We start from the raw sequence: 21,827 nt of genomic DNA on the forward strand, positions 1-21,827 counted from the left end.
CAAAGTGCAAGGTGAAGCAGCAAGTGCTGATGAAGCTACAGCAAGTTACAAAGAAGATCTAGCTAAGATCATTAATGAAGGTGGCTTCACTGTACAGTAGATTTTGAGCGTAGGTAAAACAGCCTTATACTGGAAGAAGATGCCATCTAGGACTTCCATAGCTAGAGAGGAGAAGTCAATGCCTGGCTTCAAAACTTCAAAGGACGGGCTGACTGTTGTTAGGAACTAACGCGGCATGTGACTTTAAGTGGAAGCCAGTGCTCATTGACCATTCCAAAAATCTTCAGGGCCCTTAAGAATTATGCTAAATCTACTGTGCCTGTGCTCTATAAATGGAGCAACCTGGATGGCAGCATCCCTGTTTACAACATGGTTTATTGAATATTTTAGACCCACTCTTGAGACCTGCTGCTCAGAAAAAAAAAAAAAGATTTTTTTTTCCCCAAAATATTACTGCTCATTGACCATGCATCTGGTCACCCAAGAGTGCTCATGGAGGTGTACAATGAGATTCATGGTTTTTTAAATTAATTTATTAATTTATTTTTGGCTGTGTTGGGTCTTAGTTTCTGTGCGAGGACTTTCTCTAGTTGCGGTGAGCGGGGGCCACTCTTCATCGCGGTGCGCGGGCCTCTCACTGTCGCGGCCTCTCTTGTTGTGGAGCACAAGCTCCAGACGCGCAGGCTCAGTAGTTGTGGCTCACGGGCCCAGTTGCTCCGCGGCACGTGGGATCCTCCCAGACCAGGGCTCGAACCCATCTCCCCTGCATCGGCAGGCAGACTCTCAACCACTGCGCCACCAGGGAAGCCCGAGATTCATGTTTTCATGTCTGCTAACACGGCATCCATTCTGCAGCCCATGGATCAAGAAGTCATTTTGACTTTTAAGTCTTTTTAAGAAATATATTTCGTAAGGCTATAGCTGCCATAGATAGTAATTCCAGTGATGGATCTGGGTAAATTGAAAACCTCCTGGAAAGGATTCACCATTCTAGATGCCATTAAGAACATTCGTGATTCATGGGAAGAGATCAAAATATGAACATTGTTTTTTTTTTTAAGACATAATACTATTGCACACTTCTACAGTATAGTGTAAACAACTTTTATATGCACTGTGAAGCCAAAAAATTGTGTGACTTGCTTTATTGCAATAATCACTTTATTGCAGTGGTCTGGAACTGAACCCAGTATATCTCTGAGGTTTGCCTGTAGTGTCATAATGATTAGAGGGAATGTATGGCAGCACCTAGTACAGTGTCTGCAATATAGCAGGCATTTGATCAATGATAGCTATGACTGTTATTATTGGTAAAAATTTTTTTTTCAAATCTCTCAGCTAACATACTGAACACTTGTTACATGCGCTGAGGAAGCATTGGTGAACAAAGTAAAGTTTCTGTGGTGATAACGTGTTACCTATTAATATACAAATCATAAGATATGGTATTAGTATAATTTATCAAATGACATTGAAGTTGAGGATGCATTTTGGTGCAGCCATGAAAGCTTACAATTGATATCTGTAATAATGTGTTAGTTTAAAAATCAGGTTCTAAAAATGTCTTAGAAGAGGAGTTGGTCAGCCTTGGAATTGTAGAGGCAAACACCAGAAGAGTATCCAAGGAGGGAAGACTCTGAGCCAGATCACTCATATTCCTAGGAGATGAGGCAACCAGCTGTCCCTGGAAGCAGGCCACTGAGATCATTTGTCACATTTCACTTGTGATGCACCATGAGTTTCCAGTCCACTCAGTAGTTCTAGTTTCTTTTTTAATAAATTAAATAGTTAGCCTTTTAAGGATTAAGTTCTGTTTTTAAAAATTTTTTTTATTTTTGGCTGTGTTGGGTCTTCGTTGCTGCTCATAGGCTTTCTCTAGTTGCAGCGAGCGGGGGCCACTCTTTGTTGCAGTGCGTGCACTTCTCATTGCGGTGGCCTCTCCTGTTGGGGAGCACAGGCTCCAGGCACGCAGGGTCAGCAGTTGTGACTCACGGGCTCTAGAGCACAGGCTCAGTAGTTGTGGAACATGGGCTTAGTTGCTCCACGGCATGTGAGATCTTTCCGGACCAGGACTTGAACCCGTGTCCCCTGCATTGGCAGGCAGATTCTTAACCACTGTGCCACCAGGGAAGTTCCAAGGATTAAGTTCTTAAAATGTGGTACTTTACATAATGTGGCTCCAAGTACCCAGTGAATGAATGACTTTTGTGGGAGCTGTTGAGGACAGGGGATGGGCTTTGGAGTTAGAAGGGAGTTAAATTCCTGCTTTTCTTTACTAGCTGTAAGGAGTTGGACAAGTTACTTAATGCCTCTGATCCTCAGTTTCTCGGTGCTCCCTTTATAGCAGTGTTACCATTAAATGAGATCACTTTTACTAAGTGCCTGGTCCTGGGACATGTTATTTATCTTCAGTTATTTGCAGTGTAAACTATAGTGAATTCTGTTTATGTAGGGTGTTTGTTTATTTTCAGAATCGTCTAAAAGAAATTGAACAAAATCTCTCTAAAATAATGAGACTCGACAATGAAATTAAAGCTTTGGATAGCCGAAAGAAGCAAATGGAAAAAGACAATAGTGAACTGGAACAGAAAATGGAAAAGGTTTGTGGTGGTAGAATTTTGTTTTACTTCAGAATTTTGAGATTATTGTAATGAACCTCATTTGATTCCATTTTGACAGTCATATTTTGAAACAAACATACAAATCTTGATGTTTGTGTTACTTCCATATTTATGCTAAAAAGGATATTGAATAAGCTTTGGTTCATATTTTGTACCTCAGAGTGATACCTTGTTATACATTAAAGCTCTTTATTTTGGTTCTACACAGGTTTTTCAAGGGTCTGATGAGCAGCTAAATGATTTATATCACAATCACCAGAGAACAGTAAGGGAGAAAGAAAGGAGACTGGTAGAATGTCAGCGTGAACTGGAAAAATTAAATAAAGAATCTAGGCTTCTCAATCAAGAAAAATCAGAACTACTTGTTGAACAGGGTAAGAGACAGTGTTTACTTGGTCTTTTTCCCTATTATAATATTACACATTTTTTGCATGAATGACAAATCTCCAGGGAATTATGCTGAGTGAAAAAAGTCAGTCTCAAAAGATTATATATAGTATGTTTCCACTTTATATGACATTTTTAAATGCCAAAATTTTAGAAATGTAGAACAGATTAGTGATGGCCAGGGTTACCCAGTAGGAGGAAGAGCAGGAGGAAGGTTAATGTGGTTATGGTTTTAAAAAAAACAAGAAGGGTTCTTATGGTGTTGGAACTGTTCAGTATCTTGGCTGTCATGGTGGATATAAGAGCCAACACAGTTGATAAAATTATGTAGAACTTAATACACACACAGATATGAGTAAAACTGGGGAAATAAGAATAAGATTGATGGATTGTATCAGTGTCAGTATCCTGGTTGTGATATACTATAATTTTGCAAATTGCTAAAAGAAAACACTATTTTTCTACTCAACAACAGTTCTGACGCCAGGTGTGTGTGGGTTTTTCCACACCAAGCAATCCTCCAATTCTCAGTGAACACCAACTAAGTGTCCTGTAATTTAATTCAGTTCTGACACTCCCTGTCCGGAGTTAGCATAGACCCCACAGATTAAGGGCTCAGTCCCATGAGACTGTCTCCCACTCCACTTCAGCTGCCAATCCCAAGTCCCAGGTTGTCTGGCACCTGTACTTCTGACCACTGGCTATAAATCAGGGGTTTCCACAACCCTTTTCTCAGGTTCAGTAATTTTCTATAACAGCTCCTAGAACTCAGGGAAGCACTTACTATTACCAGTTTATTAAGGATATAGGTCAGGAACACCCAGATGGAAGAGATGCATAGGGTAGAGTATGGGGGAGGGACATTGAGCTTTCATGCCTTCTCCACATGCGTGACTTGCCCAGCACCTCCATGTAGTATTCACCAACCTGGAAGCTCTTTGAATGCCATTGCTTAGGGTTTTTATGGAAGTAATCATGTAGACATGATTAATTAAGTCATTGGCCATTGGTGATTGAACTCAGACTTCAGCTCCTCCCCAGAAATGCGAGGGGTGGGTACTGAAACTTCCTACTCTGATCACAGAGCTGATTCCTCTGACGACTAGGTCCCATTCTCCAGGAGTCACCTCATTAGAATAAACTCAAGTACAGTTGAAAGGGACTTATAATGAATAACAAAAGATACTTCTCTCACCCCTATCACTGAGAAATTCTAAGCGTTTTTTGGAGTTCTGTACCAGGAGCTGAAGACAAAAACCAAATATGTATTTCTTACTACATCTCAATACAATAGTTACCATTGGGGGAAACTGAGCAAAGGATGTAAGAGATCTTGCTCTTTTATTTTTTAAAAAATCAGCTGATAAAAAAATTACTATGATTGTGTTTTTTAAAGGTCGTCTACAGCTACAAGCAGATCGTCATCAAGAACATATGCGAGCTAGAGATTCATTAATTCAGTCTTTGGCAACACAACTAGAATTGGATGGCTTTGAGCATGGACCATTCAGTGAGAGACAGATAAAAAATTTTCACAAGCTTGTGAGAGAGAGGCAAGAAAAGGAAGCAGAAACCGCCAGGCTACTGATGGTAAATACTGTTATTTTCTTTTGTTGGTATCAGATTGTCTAGTTGAATTGTTTTAATTTTTGGATTGACCTTATTTTGTCATATTTTTGGATTAGTGTTAGGATAAAATTTGCTATGAGATAGAATAAAACCTTTACGGAAGCAAATCTTTTGAAAGTTTATAAGTATAAAAGTACAAAGAAGATATAGACCTATTTTTTTAATTTGATTTTAAGTAAAATTTCTTTTTAAAGCTAATTGTAAAGAAAAAGTTTGCTCGAAGTTAATAATGATTATCTCTGGGTTATGATCATTATATTTTTGTATGCTCTTCTATATTTTCCTCAGAGTGTGTGTGTTACTTTTGCATCAGAGAAACTTTTTCTTAATGAAGTTTTTACTGAAAAAATTGTTAATGCTCATGCTTCTCATTATGTATTTAGAACGACTTTGCAGAAAAAGAGACTCTGAAACGAAAACAGATAGATGAGATAAGGGATGAGAAAACTGGACTAGGAAGAATAATTGAGCTAAAATCAGAAATCCTAACTAAGAGGCAGAATGAGCTGAAAAATGTGAAGTATGAATTACAGCAGTTGGAAGGATCTTCAGACAGGATTCTTGAACTGGACCAGGAGCTCACAAAAGCTGTAAGATACTATTTGAGTAATCTAATAAATTTAAGGTGTAAGATATTTAGAAGTATTTTATCTTTTGCTAATCCTAAGATTATGGCCTTTTAATAAAAATATCAACATTGTCTATCAATCTCACGTAAAATGAATTTATCTGAATATCTTAATGACCCAACTCTGCTCCTGGAACCTGGTGGACTGAAAATTAGAATCATCTAAGGAAGCTTAAAAAAAAAACACTTATGCTTAGACCTTAAACCTTCCAAATAAAAATCTCTAAGAGTGGGGCATAGAAATGTGTTCAAAACAGAACTGGGTGATTCTTATGAGTACCTTGGTTGAGAACCACTTACCTAAGTTTAAAAAAGAAAGTATTTTCCCTCTAGGTTCCACACACTACAGATTTTATATGATTATTGCTGTGTTATCGCTTTTTCTGTGGTAGAAACTTTCTTAGCCCACCTCTTCCTTTCATGAATTTCCAAAATTTCTTCTTTGTTTCTAATCTCTTCCCTTCCTTCACACCTCCATTACCAAAATAAGCATCCTAAAGCTTGGCAAATGCCACTTTCAGGTCCCGTCTTGATAATTTAAACATTTCTATTTACTCCCAAACTTAACATCTAGCATACATTTTTGTCAATTTAGCACAATATTGTCCTGTTGTGATGGGGAGATACTGTTCAGGGACCACATCACACTATTTTTAGTTTCTATATGCCAGGCAATGTAGTGAGTTACATGGCTACTTGATAAATGCTTAGTTATTGATTGAAGAGTCACTAAACTGTATACTTAGGCATATTTTTCTTAATTTTGCACTAATTTTCATTTTTCCCTCCTGTTTGACTCTTCCAGATTTATTTACTAAGTCTCTACTGTTATAAAATAGTAAGGTAACTTTATAAGATATTTCTTAAAAATTTTATACCTTCTGCTTTTTCTGTTGTTGGATAGAATCAAACAGTAATACTTTGACCATCCTGAGGAGTAGCTGATTTCTAATACACTTTGTCATTATTTTAACACAACACATATAAACCTGTTCATTTATTTGAATTATTAAGGAACGTGAGCTAAGCAAAGCTGAGAAAAACAGCAATGTAGAAACTCTAAAAACAGAAGTAATAAGCCTTCAAAATGAGAAAGCAGATCTAGACAGGACCCTGCGTAAATTGGACCAGGAGATGGAGCAGTTAAATCATCATACAGCAACACGTACCCAGATGGAGATGCTGACCAAAGACAAAGTATGACCTTTCTTTTTGTTCTAATTATACTTTCTGGTATTTAAAATAGCTTATCTTACATTCATAATCATTACACTGTGAAGTATTTCGTTGATATTGGCTTTTTATTTTAGGGGTTAAGTGAACTTAATATAAAATAGACTTTCAAGTTTAAAAACTGTTTTCTAATTACAAAAAAATAATAATACAGAAGTGTATACACACAAACACACACATGTACATTGCTGTTAATTTTTATCATATACCATACAGAAGTTTTAATTTTTATATCATCAGACTTGTTATTCTTTTCTCTAATGGCTTAGAAAGTCCGTCCCTACTTTAAGAGTTTAAGAAATTTTCAGGAGTTCCTTGGTGGCCTAGTGGTTAGGATTTGGTGCTTTCACTGTCATGGCCCGGGTTCAGTCTCTGGTCGGGATGCTGAGATATTCCTCAAGCCGTGCGGCATGGCCAAAATTTAAAAAAAAAGAAGAAATTTTATATTTTCTTCTTGCATTTTTGTAGTTTTATTTTTTAAGCCTAGAACTGTAATCAATCTAAAATTTATTTTTGTTCTTTATATATTGTGGAGATATTGAGCTTTATTTTTAAACGATTTTTTTTTTTTCCTATAGGCTGACAAAGATGAACAAATCAGAAAAATAAAATCTAGGCACAGTGATGAATTAACTTCATTGTTAGGATATTTTCCCAACAAAAAACAGCTTGAAGATTGGCTTCATAGCAAATCAAAAGAAATTAATCAGACCAGGGACAGACTTGCCAAATTAAAGTAAGTAGTTACAACATTTGAAGATGTAGTAGAAGTCTCTTATTTCATGCTTTCACTTTTCATTGTTTTGAAATCATTTATTGTCATGAAGTGGTATGTCTTATTAATTGACTTTGATTTTCCTATATTTTACAAATTAAGTAAAATGGTAACAGTGAGTTGAGCTTCTTGTTCCTTGAAAGTTTACAGAACTAAGTGAGAGGGTTAAAATATTCCTTTATAAAAAGTGAGACCTGAAACTATAAAACTCCTAGAAGATAACATAGAGGAAAAGTTTCATTGTATTGAAATTGGCAATGATTTCTTGGATATGACACCAAAAGCACAGGCAGCAGCAGCAAAAATAGACAAATGGGACTATATCATACTTAAAAACTGCTGCACAGCAAAGGGAACGATCAACAGGGAAAAGGCAATCATCAACAGAATGGGAGAAAACATTTGCAAATTATATATCTGATAAGGGGTTAGTATCCAGAATATGTAAAGAACTCATACAACTCAATAATAAAAAAACAAATACCCGGATTAAAAAAGTGGGCAGAGGGACTTCCCTGGTGGTGCAGTGGTTGGGACTCCGAGCTCCCAATGCAGGGGGCCCGGGTTCGATCCCTGCTCAGGGAACTAGATCCCACAACTAAGAGTTCGCATGCCACAGCCAGGGAGCCCGCCTACTGCAACTAAGACCCGGCACAACCAAATAAATAAACAAATAAATATTTTTTTAAAAAAACGGGCAGAGGACTTGAATAGACATTTCTCCAAATATATACAAATGGTCAACAAGCATATGAAAAGATGCTCAAGATGATGCTAATCATCAAGGAAATGCAAATCACAACCACAGTGATATCACTTCACACCACTTAGGATGAGCATTATCAAAAAAAACAGAAAATATAGTAGTGTGTTATAATAAGCTATAATGGAAAAGAATCTGAAAAAGAATAATATAACTGAATCACTTTGCTGTATACCTGAAACTGATACAATATTGTAAATCAACTATACTTCAATTTTAAAATAAAATAAAAAGTTGAAAAAAACCCAAAATAACAAGTGTTGGTGAGGATGTTGAGAAATTGGAACCCTGTGCACTATTAGTGGGAGTGTAAAATGGTGCAGTTACTGTAGAAAACCTGTGGAGGTTCCTCAAAAAATTAGGAAAAGAATAACCAGATGATCAGCAATTCCACTTCTGAGTATATATTCAAACGAATTGAAAACATGATCTCAAAGAGATATTTGCTAATCCATGTTCACTGCAGCATTATTCACAATAGCCAAGAGGTGGAAGCAACCTAAATGATGGATGAATGGATAAAGAAAAATTGGTGTATGTATAATGGAATATTATTTATCTTTGAAAAAAGAAAGAAATCCTCTCATATGCTATGACTTGATGAACCTTGAGGATATTATGCTTGAGGATATTAAAGTGAAGTAAGCTAGGCACAAAAACATAAGTCCTGTTTGGTTCCACTTATGTGAAGTATCCAAAGATGTCGAACTCTTAGAAAGTATGTAGAATGGAGGTTCAGAGTAGCCAGGGGACGGGGGCGGAGGGGGAGGGGGGGTGTTGTTCAGTGGGTATAGAGTTTTAGTTTTGCAAGATGAAAAAGTTTTAGAGATCTGTTGCACAACAATGTGCATATGGTTAACACTACTGTGCTGTACAGTTAAAAATGGTTAAGATGTTAAATTTTATGTTTTTCCCACAATTTAAAAAAGTGATCAATTTTTTCAAATATCACCCTGAGTGGTACTTAGATAGGAGGGTCAAAAATTCCACAAATATTTTTGAGGAAGATAGTGGATTTGACCATGTTAAATTTGTGTTTCTTGTGGAAATGTCTGTTAGGGAGTAGAATACTGGAGTTTGAAGTTCAGAAGATTGGAAGTTGTTGCTTTGTAAGCGATAATTGGAGTCAGTAGGTCATGTCAACTTGAAGGAGTTATTCAAAGAGAAGAGAAAAAATTGTAGTCAGACTCCTGGAAAACACCAACATTTAAACTGTTGACAAGCAAAGGAAGAGAGGAGCAAGCGAAGTCAGTGCCCCAGGAGCCAGGGTGAGAACAAGACAGGAGTGATGTCTGGGTTGCCTTGAGAAAATAGTCTTTCAAGGAGGGGTTCAACCGTGTTTGGTGCTGCTGAGATAGTGATCTTAATGAGCGACGCTCAATGGCTAAGATGGTGAGAGCATCATCTACATGTTATTTTTTTTCCAAATTTTTACTGTGACTCACAATGGGAAGTATCAAGATGAGGCACATGTGCACTCACACATTTATCTGAAACAAATTTCTTAAAATAGTACCTATCCTAACCACGCACAATCTACTCCAATATATTCTACGTATTATGCTTAATTTTTCAAAATATGCTGAATATAATGCATTGAACTGATTATATGACTTGCCTAATGCATCAAAACCTGTAAATTGAAAACCCCTGATCTATAGGGGCATGGAGGCTGGCTAGGATTATATTTAAGAGTTGGAGTGGAAATAAATTGTACTAGTGAGCAAAGTCTTTGATGAATGAGAGGCAGTGAATGATCAGGTTGTAAGTAGATGACAGCAACAAGGAGGGAACAAAGGAAAAGTTTTTACAGGAGGGAACGGAAGTACAGCTGTGAAAGGGTCCACACAGAGTTAGGAGAATGTTCTCCTTTTTTTCTCTTCCCTCCAGATCTGGCAAGCATATTCTCCTTGCTGAGGCTCTTAACCCAAGATCTAAGACCATGAACCCCCGCAAAACCAAGCAGGGTTTTGTCTGTACACATTTTTCTGGGAGCAGGCATATGACCAGGGTGAGTCCATGTGCTAGGGGTAGATTCAGGCAGTAGTGGACTGTTGCCATGACTTCTAAAAAAAAAGTGCTTGGTCACAGCAGACCTTTGTAATATTTTCTGGCAGAGTTTGTCTTGGATCTACCTTCTCACACTTTTCATTTCTCATATTTTAAAATTGTAATCCATATTTGTTCTTATTTTAGCAAGGAACTGGCTTCAGCTGAGCAAAATAAAAATCATATAAATAATGAGCTAAAAAGGAAGGAAGAGAAGTTGTCCAGCTATGAAGACAAACTGTTTGATGTTTGTGGTAGCCAGGATTTTGAAAGTGACTTAGACAGGCTTAAAGAAGAAATTGAAAAATCCTCAAAACAACGAGGTAGGTTACCTACTTTCTATTAGAAAAGGCATTTTGATGTTTCTGAATTTTTGTTCACAGGTAACTATTAAGGATGGGAGATTTTTAAGCTTGGTTCTGGAGCTCAGTGGCTTAAGTTTCAGTTCTGGTTCTACAACCTACTTGCTGTGTGACTTTGAGCAAGTTATCGAAACCTTTCTGTACTTCAGGTTCATTAATAATTGCCTACCACGTGTAGGGTGTTAGGGAGGAGTAAATGAGATTATAGTTTCTGGCACATAACAAGCTCTAAAAGTTTTATTATACTTGTGTGTTACCAGAAAATAATTTCTACAAATCTGAATGTATTGTGCCCTTGGGAAGATTTAAATATCAGAATTTTGATTTCTTTCATTGTGTGTTTATAAAGCAAGAAGAATAATCATGTATTTACAGAAAAGGATATAACCATGTTGACAAAACTATATTTTATATTCTTTTCACTGGGAGTATATATATATTTTTTAAATAGCCATGCTGGCTGGAGCTACAGCAGTTTACTCGCAATTCATTACTCAGCTAACGGATGAAGACCAGTCGTGTTGCCCTGTCTGTCAGAGAGTTTTTCAGACAGAAGCTGAATTACAAGAAGTCATCAGTGATTTGCAGTCTAAGCTGAGGCTTGCTCCAGATAAGCTCAAGTCAACAGAATCAGAGCTAAAGAAAAAAGAAAAGCGGCGTGATGAAATGCTGGGACTAGTGCCCATGAGGTGAGAATAGGGATTTACCATTACTGAACCTGTACAGCAACACTGTAAGAGGTACCTATTCCACTGTCTTAACATATGGTAGGTATTCAGTAAGCAAGAGTTGAATGAATAAAGGTTAAAGTCAGGATTCTAAGCCAGTATGCTCATCTCATGTTATTTATGTGATAAGAAAATTATTTTGTTTCAAGATAAGCTTGTTTCTTAAACTAGTCACAGGGTAGATATAATCTTTAATTTGTGTATGTTTGTTTCATTCCTGAGACTTGGCTTGAGGGCAGAAATTTTGATAGATTTTATAACTATGTGTCACTTTCTAAACCCAGCAAAGAATTAAAGTACCGGAAAGCTCCCCTCGAGACAAATTTTAAACTATACTTTTATGTTTTTCTCACTTCCAGAAAGAATGAATCATAGATGATTTCTATTGTTTATTTTTCCCTTGCTTGTATAAGAAGTTCAGATGATTTTCTATTTATAAATAAAATCAAGTCAGAAAGTATGTGATGATTGCCTTCGTGTCTCCCAGAGCACAAAGATGGTCACAGAGACCAATAAGATATGACCTTCATGGAGCTGATGGTCTATGTAAGGAGAAAAGCTCTCAGAATTAGACATAGAAAGCTGGGCTTAATAAAATACTTAATTGGTTCAAACAAATGCATTAATTAGGAAGAGAGAAGCCAGTGGACTACAGAATGAGAATAGGATTTTGAGAACAGGGTAGGAGGAGGGATGTAAAGCATAGGGAAGGTGGTTTGACTTATTTAAGAGGAGGAAAGGGGAGAGGGTGTGTGTAAAGGGTAGGAGAGTAAGACCTGTGCTGCAGTAGAAACATTATCTGGAGTTTGAGAACTTATTTGTAGTGATTGATTCACATAAGTAGGGAAGATAGAGCTACAATTATGTTCAGGCCTAGTTATAGCTCTATTAGGTGATGGGGAGCCATCCTAAGAGATTTAATGAAAGATGTGTTTTAGGAAAATTAATCTAATGTTAATACATTGGATGAAAGTGAGACAAACTCTGGAAGCAAAAAAACCCGGAGGGTATGTTGTCCTGGAAAACTGAAGAGGAGTTTAAGGAAAAGAAGGAAGGGAAGATGCAGGAAGATGTGCTTTGTGGTAGCCAGCCTCTAAGATGGTCCCCAATGATCCCTGCCTCCTGGTATTCACACTCTTGTATTAGTCTTCTCTCATGTTCCAGGATTGGTCTGTGTAACCAATAAAATACAACGGAAGTGATATCATGTCCCTTCCGGCATGTCCCATACCATCATGAATGAAATTTCAGCTGAAAATATACCTCTTTATCATTTTTCTTAGTACTGACTTGGGTTCATTTTTTATAACACCTTATTTAAATAAAAGCTCAGTATTTTTCCCACAGGTGTTTTTCAATACTGTATCTGTGTTGGTCCGTTTTACATAAAATTCCCTTGGAAAAAGAATGCTGTCACAAAATTGAGTTTCTGAAATATTTAAAAGCAAAAGAGAAAACCCTACTAGGGCTCAGTAACCATTCGCTCAGGAAATATCTTTACTGTTTCTTAGAATACTTATTTTACCATCTTAGGTAATCATCAGAAAAGAAGGCACCAAAACCTGGACCACAACAATAAGGGGTTTTTGTGTGTGTGTGAAAATGTAAAAATGGGGTTAAAATTGAATGTATGCCTGTAGTTCTCCGCAAAAACGTCCCAGTCAAGTGAGTGCTTGACTGTCATTAGGCTATCATAGCTTTGTCACTTTCTAGGTACTGGGTACATAACTTAAGAGCAACTTCTGGTCTACAACACTGGGAAGTAATGTGAGCATGAATTATTCATAATCTGAATATGTTCATATTTATTCAGGGAATTTTTTCATTGCTCTGGTATAAAAAATTACAGGTCTCTGTCACTCAGATCAATTCAGGTTGGCATTTCTTGGTCATAGTATGGACTTTAAAAAAATCATTAAGTAATAACAGTATCTAAGAGCTAATCCTTGAGTTTCTGGTTTATTATAAGGCTCCCATTAGAAACCAATTTAATTTATTATACTAATTTGATTTTAAGAATTTGGGATTTTTCTGAAATAAGCTTAATAACTTTTTTTTTTAAAGATTACATACAAGTTTTATTGTTTCAGAGGTATCAACAAAAATAGGTGTGGGGCCAGTACCTGCCATAGGGATGGTAATTCGTTAGCTAGAGTAGCAGCAGTAAAGTGGGTTTAACAGCTTTTGTACCATAAACCCATGTATCATTTGACTGATACATGGGTTTCCTTCTTTCCTATTTTCTTCCTATTTCCTTCTTTCCTATTTTCTTTCCTTCCTTTCTTCTGTCCTTCCATCATTTTTTAAACTTTTTCATTTTAAAATAATTTTAGACTTACAGAAAATTTATAAAAATAGTACAGAGAATTCACATATACCCTTCACCCAGCTTCTCCTGATGTTCACAGTTTATGTAACCATAATATGATTATCAAAATCAAGAAATTAACTTTGATATAATTCTATTAATTAAACTACAAACCATATTTGAATTTTAGCAGTCTTTCTATTTAATATCCTTTGTCTATTTCAGGATCCAACTCAGGATTCCCACATTGCACATACTTGTTATTTCTCCTTAGGCTCTTGTAGTCTACCATAGTTCTTCTTTGTCTTGACAGTGTTTTTTTGTCTTTCATGGTCTTGACACTTATGATGAGTATGGTCAGGTAATTTGTAAAATATCTTTCAGTTTGGCAAACAACACGGTAAAACTTGCTGCTTTCAAGATCTGTCAATAGGTACTATTTATAAAATCAGTGGACAGAGGTTTGAGGAGAAACAGGATATTTACATTTTCTTCAATGTATTTCTCCTATGATACTTATCGATTACATAGAGAAAAATAGTAACTTTACAATGGGTAAATCTGGCTGACATCATCTTAACTAAGAGTAACATACTGACATCATATACCCACTGATATGTTGCCCTAAGAAGGATACAACATCACTTCTGTGGTATTCTTGCCAAAAATACATAACCTCAATCTCATTATGAGAAAACATTAGATTACTTATTTTTAATTGTGTGTGTTCTGTGAAGGCAAAGCATAATTGATTTGAAGGAGAAGGAAATACCAGAATTAAGAAACAAACTGCAGAATGTGAACAGAGACATACAGCGCCTAAAGAATGACATAGAAGAACAGGAAACACTCTTGGGTACGATCATACCTGAGGAAGAAAGTGCTAAAGTGTGTCTGACAGATGTTACAATTATGGAGAGGTTCCAGGTAAGTTTACTGCAGTTTAAGGCAGACTAAAACTTGTTTCATGGTGGTTTGAATATGAAATGTGAGTATTAAAGATAGTAGCTAGTATTCTGGTACAGATTGTGTTTAGAGTTCCCTATTCTGAATTTTAGGTAGTCTCAGGGAGTAACTGCTTAGCTTATTTATATTCCTGAGTTTAGATTTTATTATCTATAAGTTCTGAGAATTAAGAAGTAGTCTTGTTTATTTTTCTTTTTTAGTCTGCTTCCTTTTGTTTACATCATTTAAATTAATTTCATCATAAAAATTAATTTTATTTTTATCCTTTAAAATTTGTTAAAATTATATCTGAGAGCAGTTACAAATTAGATTTTTTAAAGTAATTAAAAGCAGTTAATTCTTAAAGATTTTGAATAATGATAATGGCATAAGTTTCTTAAAGGAAATAACTTTGCTTTATTCTTAAGATGGAACTTAAGGATGTTGAAAGAAAAATTGCACAGCAAGCAGCTAAACTCCAAGGACTAGATTTGGATAGAACTGTTCAACAAGTAAACCAGGAAAAACAAGAAAAACAACACAAATTAGATACAGGTAATAGAGTCTGTTTCCTTATAAAGACTTCAACATTCCCAACATATGCTTTTTACCATAAATTTTATAACTATTATCTGGACAAAGAACAGTCTTTCTTCCAGTCCATGGTATATGCAGTTTCTTTTCTCAAAGGCATCACTTCTCCTCTGTTTCCTTTCTTTGCAGAACAGATTTTGAATGATGAGTAACAAATGAGCTGTACTCTTTCTCAGTCATATCTTCCCTATTCAGGAGGGGACAGCAAGCAGGTTTGGGAGCTGGACAGGTTCTTGTGGCATTTTTATTGCAGTAGGTGGGACCCACAGAAACTCAGCCTTTGTGAATGCCACAGAGACCTATAAAACTGGAATGAGGCTGCTTATAGTATTTTCTATACCCTTACATTAATCACTGTATCAATATGTTTTCATGCAGTTTCCAGTAAGATTGAATTGAATCGTAAGCTTATACAGGACCAGCAGGAACAAATTCAGCACCTAAAAAGTACAACAAATGAACTTAAATCAGAGAAACTTCAGATATCCACTAATTTACAACGTCGTCAGCAACTGGAGGAGCAGACTGTGGAATTATCCACTGAAGTTCAGTCCTTATACAGAGAAATAAAGGTAAAAACATTCATATATATTAGTTTTAAAAATCAGTTCAAATATGTGAAATTCTCTTTATTGGGGCAATGGCCAGAACTATGGTTATTGTGAGGATCAAGTGAAAATGGTATATAGAACTTCTACTAATAGGTAAAAATTTCTGGAAGATTTATTGACCATAATAAGGAAGAACTGACTGCCTGGTTAAGTAGTGAACTTCCTGTTACTGGAGGTGGTCTGGTGGTGGCTGGCTAACTCCATATAAGGATTCCTACTTGTATGGGAGGTTTGTCTTATCTACAGATCCTATATCCATGACAGACACTGCCTCTCAGGCATAGCACTTTTTCTTTTTAATTCCAGATGTAGTCTCGGAATACTTCCGACTACACTGAGCAGGCACTGAGTTGACACATGGAATGGAACCCATTTGGCATCCCTCATCTAGATTTATCAAATCTAAGACCCAACCAATTAAATCTGGTTAGAATCTGATTAGAATCTGTTACTAATTACTATAAATGTTTCTTAAGTAGTTTTGGATTACAAAATAACAGAGGCTTAGAGTATGGTATAAAATGTACTACCTTACATTTGTATTTTTTATTGCTTATAAAGCACTTTGACATTAAACCGTTCAGTGTCTCATTTTGTATTTAGTGTGTCATTTTGATAAATCTCCTTTTTATAGGAAAAGAAATTGAGACTTACAGATATCCCATGACTTGCCCAAATTCATACAGTTAGTAGGAGGCAGGGTTAATTTTCTGGTAGGTCTTCTGATGTGTAAGACATTTGACTTCCCACCACACCAAACCACTTCCTAATATAAAATATTCCTACATTGAAGTAATACTAAATAATTGTTTCTACCTTTATGGATTCATTAGGTATTTCAGGATCTTAAAGTACTTGAGGATCATGGTTTTGAACAGTGGTTATTGTATACTTATTCTGTAGAGATGTTATAAGGCCAAATGATGTGGAGTTCTGATTAGTAAAATAGTTTGTTATTTGAAAACCCCTTTCCTTCCAAAATAAGTGTGGGCACACCAACATCAATGTACTAGTATGCTTTCATTACCATAAAATATCTACTTAGCCTCAGCAAACTAAGCTTAAGATCAAAAGTTCCTTTACGATCGAGACAGGCTACAGCAGACTGTGGACCTTTCGGGTACAGAGAAAAATATTCTACCTTCAGGATGCTTTGGCTGCTCAAATTCAGAAACACTTATGGAAGTAGGTATAGTTGAACAGTCCCTAGTTGCTGTGCTTATTAATTCAGCAGGCAGTCAGAATACCAATGTCAGGAACGTCGGTGCATCTTATCTCACCTTGGATAATCCCTTGATGGAAGTAGAAACATCAAAATGTAACCCTTCCTTTAAAATTCCATTTCCACTCAGGATTTACAGCTTCCAGAAAGTAATGTTGAAATGTCTGGAACAAGTAAGGAATATGGGAATTGCCCCTTCTCGTAAGTCTCTGTGGCAGTTGTCAGCCCTCTGTAGAGTCAGCAGAGGAATCTTGCTCATCTATAACAGCAGCCTTGAAGGAACTTCATGAACTTTTGGTCATTAGTAGTAAACCAGCTTCAGAAAACACATCTGAAGAAGTTTTCTGTCAATCAAAGACAGTAACTGAGGGCCAAACAGGTATTAAGGACCTTTCTGAAAGGTGGACCCAAAATGAGCATCTTACAGCTACCGAGAGTGAACAGGTCTCCTTTCATCAGGCCATATCTGTATCAGTGAAGACGGAAGAATTAACAGACACTTCAGCTGACGCTAGAGGAGAAGATGTAGAAAATATTAACTTCAGGCGTCTAGGTGATGGCCTGTTAGTACTGATAAGGAAGGTGTCCCCAAGTCTAAGGAGTCAATAAATGAGAGCAGTTCTGTCACTCTAGCCTCAGCTGAAACTTCTAATCAACTACATTGCACCTTTGGTGTAGAAATTTCACCCAGACTTTTAGCAGGTAAGGAGGATGCACTCAATCAGACTTCTGAGCAAACTGAGTCCTTGTCATCCAGTTTCATATTGGTTAAAGATCTGGGTCAGGGCACACAGGCCTGAGACCAGAGAAAATGTCTGTTCTGAAGCTGCAGGGCCACTTCTAGAATTTGAACCACCTACCAGCCATCCATCATCAAGTCCCTCCTTTCTTGCACCATTAATTTTTCCTGCTGCAGACATTGCTTGGATCCTCCATGCTGGCTTTACTTTGCAGGAAGCTCTTGGGGCTTTGCATCGAGTTGGTGGAAATGCAGACCTTGCACTTCTTGTTTTGCTAGGAAAGAACATTGTAGTTCCTACACAACCATGGAAAAGTGGACTAGACCATACTCCGTTCCCTTAAAAAAAGCTATATATCTACACACACACACACACACACACTTGCTGTAGAAACCTGCAAGCAGAATGTTGAGCTGTATTTTTTTTTTTAAGTTTTTTTTTCAGTCAAAATAATTTATGATCTCTTGTCTGATGAACTTGTCTAATCTTTTGTTAAAATTTGGGCCTTTTTAAATGTATCGGCAGTACGTGCATACAAAAGCTTTTTATTATTAAGATGATGTATTCTGGAATAAAACTGATGGTTTTGTGTATAGCATACCATTTTAGAATGAGAGTGAATACTTTAAAAAGCAGAAGTCATGAGAAATCCCACTACCCATGCAGCTAAAAGCAGATAAACTTTATAATTTGGCTGTCTGTGCCGAAGGCAAGGTATGGCTTGTTAACTCAATTTTTGGTTTACAAACTTGATCACATGGTTTTGTGTTTGGAATCATACTTAGTGCTCTGTGTATTATGATTCATCAGTTGTAACAGAAAATGGAGGAATAATTGAAAAAAAAAAGTTCTTTTATGATCATATTTCCATCTGTAAAAGAAAGACCTGGACTGAAAGAGCTTTCCTATTCTTCAGTCACACAGAGCTGATGTGGGCCCCTACAAACTCATGAAAATTTATACCTGAAGCCACATGCTCATATAATTGGGAGTACGTGGTGTAGATTAAGAATCAAGTCAGTGGCTGACGCAGTATAGCATAGTGGTTAAGAGAAAGACTCTGGAGCTGGATGAGATTTGAATCCTGGCTCCTTCATTTACTGGCTTTTGGGACCCTGGACAAATCATCTCTGTGCTCATCTGAAATATAGCAGGAAAATAATGTACCTTCCTCATAGGGTTGTTGGAAGGAGCGAATGAATTGACTTTTAAAGCCTGGTACATAGAAAGTGATTTTATTATGAAGTCTGACACCTGAAATAAGGTAATGGAATGTTATATAAGACCTTATATTTTTTATATCCTTAGGATGCTAAAGAGCAGGTAAGCCCTTTGGAAACAACATTGGAAAAGTTCCAGCAGGAGAAAGAAGAATTAATCAACAAAAGAAATACAAGCAACAAAATAGCACAGGATAAAGTAAGATTTCATGTATATATTTACTTATCAAAAATATATGTTAAAATTATTATTCAGAGCACCATGTTGGATACTAGTATTTCACATGAAATTAAAAACATGATGAAATAGTATTTTCATATTTGTGACATAATCTTAACATTCAAAATTTTTTAGAATGATTAAATGTAAATTATTTTGCTTCTTGATCTAAAATAGAAGTTGAGAATTGAGACCTTTTAATCTAATCCCATAGGTAATAAAGGGAGATCATAAAATTTGAGTTCAGATAAAATCTGCTGGTGATGGAAACTGGAACCCGGGGCTTCTAACTTCCAAGCCAGTGTTTCACTGTACTCTCCTATTAAGTTTTTGTTATCTTAATAAAAGATATTCCTTGGAAATAAATCTTCTTAAATGCCCTAGTCCCAACTACTGTATTTGTAATAAATATTTTTCCACAGATAAATGATATCAAAGAGAAGGTTAAAAATATTCATGGTTATGTGAAAGACATTGAGAATTATATTCAAGATGGAAAAGACGACTATAAGAAGGTAATTTAAAACTATTTAATTGAATATAATTTAAAATGATTTATTTGTTTATATTTTTATTTCTTGTGCTTAAGAAATTTTCATTTTTGTAGCAAAAAGAAACTGAACTTAATAAAGTAATAGCTCAACTAAGTGAATGCGAGAAACACAAAGAAAAGATTAATAAGGAAATGGGAATCATGAGACAAGATATTGATACACAGAAGGTAGGTCCTATTTTGGCTAATGATTTGTGGTAGCACTTATACCAGTAACATTCTTATCTTTCTTTTTTATTTTTTACTTTTATTTTCAATACTTGTATTGAGTAGAAATGCAAACAGTAGAGAAAAGCAATTCTTTTTTTTTTTATGTGTATATGTTTATATAAAAAGTATGTTCCTTTTTTATGTTACTGAGAGACAAAATTTTCCTTTGGCAGTATAAAAAGAGACATATTTTCATTTGTAAAATGAAATAATAAAAAAAGGTACACTTGGTATAACTCAAGCTGTTGTGATTCTTTTCATCATAACATTTTTACCTGATTGTATTCTTTTATTTAATTTATTTTTTATTAAAGTATAGTTGAATTACAGTGTTGTGTCAATTATTGCTGTACAGCAAAGTGACTCAGTTACATATATATATTCTTTTTCATATTCTTTTCCATTATGGTTTATCACAGGATATTGATTATATTTCCCTGTGCTATACAGTAGGACCTTGTTGTTTATCCATTCTATATATACCAGTTTGCGTATGCTAATCCCAAACTCCCAGTCCAACCCTCTCCCACCCTCCTCCCCCTTGGCCACCATAGTCTGTTCTCTATGTCCCTGATTCTGTTTCGTAGATAGGTTCATTTGTGTCACATTTTAGATTCCACATATAAATGATATCCTATGGTTATTTATCTTTCTGACTTACATAGTATGATAATCTCTAGTTGCATCCATGTTGCTGCAAATTGCATTATTTTGGTTTTTTTTATGGCTGAGTTCCCTTGTATATATGTAACACATCTTTATTCATCTGTTGATGGACATTTAGGTTGTTTCCATGTCTTGGCTATTGTGAATAGTGCTGATATGAATATAGGGGTGCACGTATCTTTCTGAATTATAATTTTGTCTGGATATATGCCCAGGAATGAGGTTGCTGGATCATATGGTAATTCTGTTTTTAGTTTTCTGAGGAACCTCCATACTGTTTTCCACAGTGGCTGTACCAACTTACATTCCCACCAATAGTGTAGGAGGGTTCCCTGAGAAAAGCAATTCTAATAACATTGTCTTTTCTTCTTTCCTTTTTTTATTTTTATTTTCAGTAAAAGACTTACCTGGTAAAAGTTTAAACATAAAAGCATAAAATTAAAGTCTCCTTCCCCTTCTGCCAATTCTCAATCTCACTTCTAGATATCATTCTTAAAAGTTGTCTGTAAGTAAAATATGTATATACTAAGTTGTTTTTCAGTTGATTCCTTTATCATTTACTTTCTTGATTAAGGAAATTAATTTCCACAGTATAATTAAAATCACATTAAGAAAATAATTTTCAGCATGCCTTATATAAGCATGATAGTTAATGCCTTTAAAAACTACACCGTTTCTCTGTTCCTGCTGTTTTGAATAATATTTGCTATTTGAATGCTTTAATCACTTGGTGATAAATAATGGTTAAAATCTCTTTGAGGATTAGCCATACCCGTTTTCTGCAGAATCTCTGGCCATAGTGCCAGGAATGTCAAATATATGAATATCAGTCAAAGGTAAATCAAATCTCTGCCATCTAATAAATGCTATATAAATTTATGATGCATGTATAACAAAATACTTAGTTATCACTAGCTTATATATGGGTTTTCTATTTAAAAGCACAGTCTATAAATCAGTAATGTCCATACAAATATAGAGAGATAATTAAGATACACCAGTCTGTGACCCTTTTCAAGTTGAAGGTCTAAATTTAGTGGATCTGACTATATTAGTTTACTTTTATAACCTACCGTGTTCTAGAAATTGTTTACTAAGTTATATACATAGAGTAATGCTAAATAACATTTTAAATTGATGAGAAAATGAGACAATGTGGAAATAAGGACAAGAAGAAGGCAATGAAATCAGGAGAGTAGTAAGTATATAAAATGTAGGCCATGAAATCTGATATGCTTGCTAAAGATTTTAGTAGTCACATGAAGAGAGAAAGTCATAATTAATTAAATTTCACATTGTCTCAAAGCTAAAAAGAAACCAGTTCTCTGGACTGAGACCAGAGAAAAATGTCTCCATAGGCATT

At 35.7% G+C, this 21,827-nt stretch overlaps 1 protein-coding gene and 1 pseudogene across 3 annotated transcripts in view; both read left to right on the plus strand.

Annotated features, from left to right (window-relative positions):
- Nucleotides 1-21,827, plus strand: part of RAD50 (RAD50 double strand break repair protein) — a 159,005-nt gene that overhangs the window by 89,197 nt on the left and 47,981 nt on the right. For all 3 annotated transcript variants that reach the window (XM_068535850.1, XM_068535849.1, XM_068535851.1), the window contains 14 exons: nucleotides 2,472-2,600; nucleotides 2,830-2,995; nucleotides 4,405-4,598; nucleotides 5,021-5,227; nucleotides 6,280-6,462; nucleotides 7,077-7,234; nucleotides 10,233-10,408; nucleotides 10,899-11,136; nucleotides 14,221-14,410; nucleotides 14,857-14,983; nucleotides 15,401-15,594; nucleotides 18,904-19,014; nucleotides 19,458-19,550; nucleotides 19,643-19,756. In XM_068535850.1, the coding sequence (XP_068391951.1) occupies nucleotides 2,472-2,600; nucleotides 2,830-2,995; nucleotides 4,405-4,598; nucleotides 5,021-5,227; nucleotides 6,280-6,462; nucleotides 7,077-7,234; nucleotides 10,233-10,408; nucleotides 10,899-11,136; nucleotides 14,221-14,410; nucleotides 14,857-14,983; nucleotides 15,401-15,594; nucleotides 18,904-19,014; nucleotides 19,458-19,550; nucleotides 19,643-19,756 (2,280 nt within the window). The remainder of the gene's footprint in view (nucleotides 1-2,471; nucleotides 2,601-2,829; nucleotides 2,996-4,404; nucleotides 4,599-5,020; nucleotides 5,228-6,279; nucleotides 6,463-7,076; nucleotides 7,235-10,232; nucleotides 10,409-10,898; nucleotides 11,137-14,220; nucleotides 14,411-14,856; nucleotides 14,984-15,400; nucleotides 15,595-18,903; nucleotides 19,015-19,457; nucleotides 19,551-19,642; nucleotides 19,757-21,827) is intronic.
- Nucleotides 15,701-17,938, plus strand: LOC137755267 (regulatory solute carrier protein family 1 member 1-like; annotated as a pseudogene).

The sequence above is a fragment of the Eschrichtius robustus genome, chromosome 2 (genome assembly GCF_028021215.1).
Source record: "Eschrichtius robustus isolate mEscRob2 chromosome 2, mEscRob2.pri, whole genome shotgun sequence".
Taxonomy (NCBI): domain Eukaryota; kingdom Metazoa; phylum Chordata; class Mammalia; order Artiodactyla; family Eschrichtiidae; genus Eschrichtius; species Eschrichtius robustus.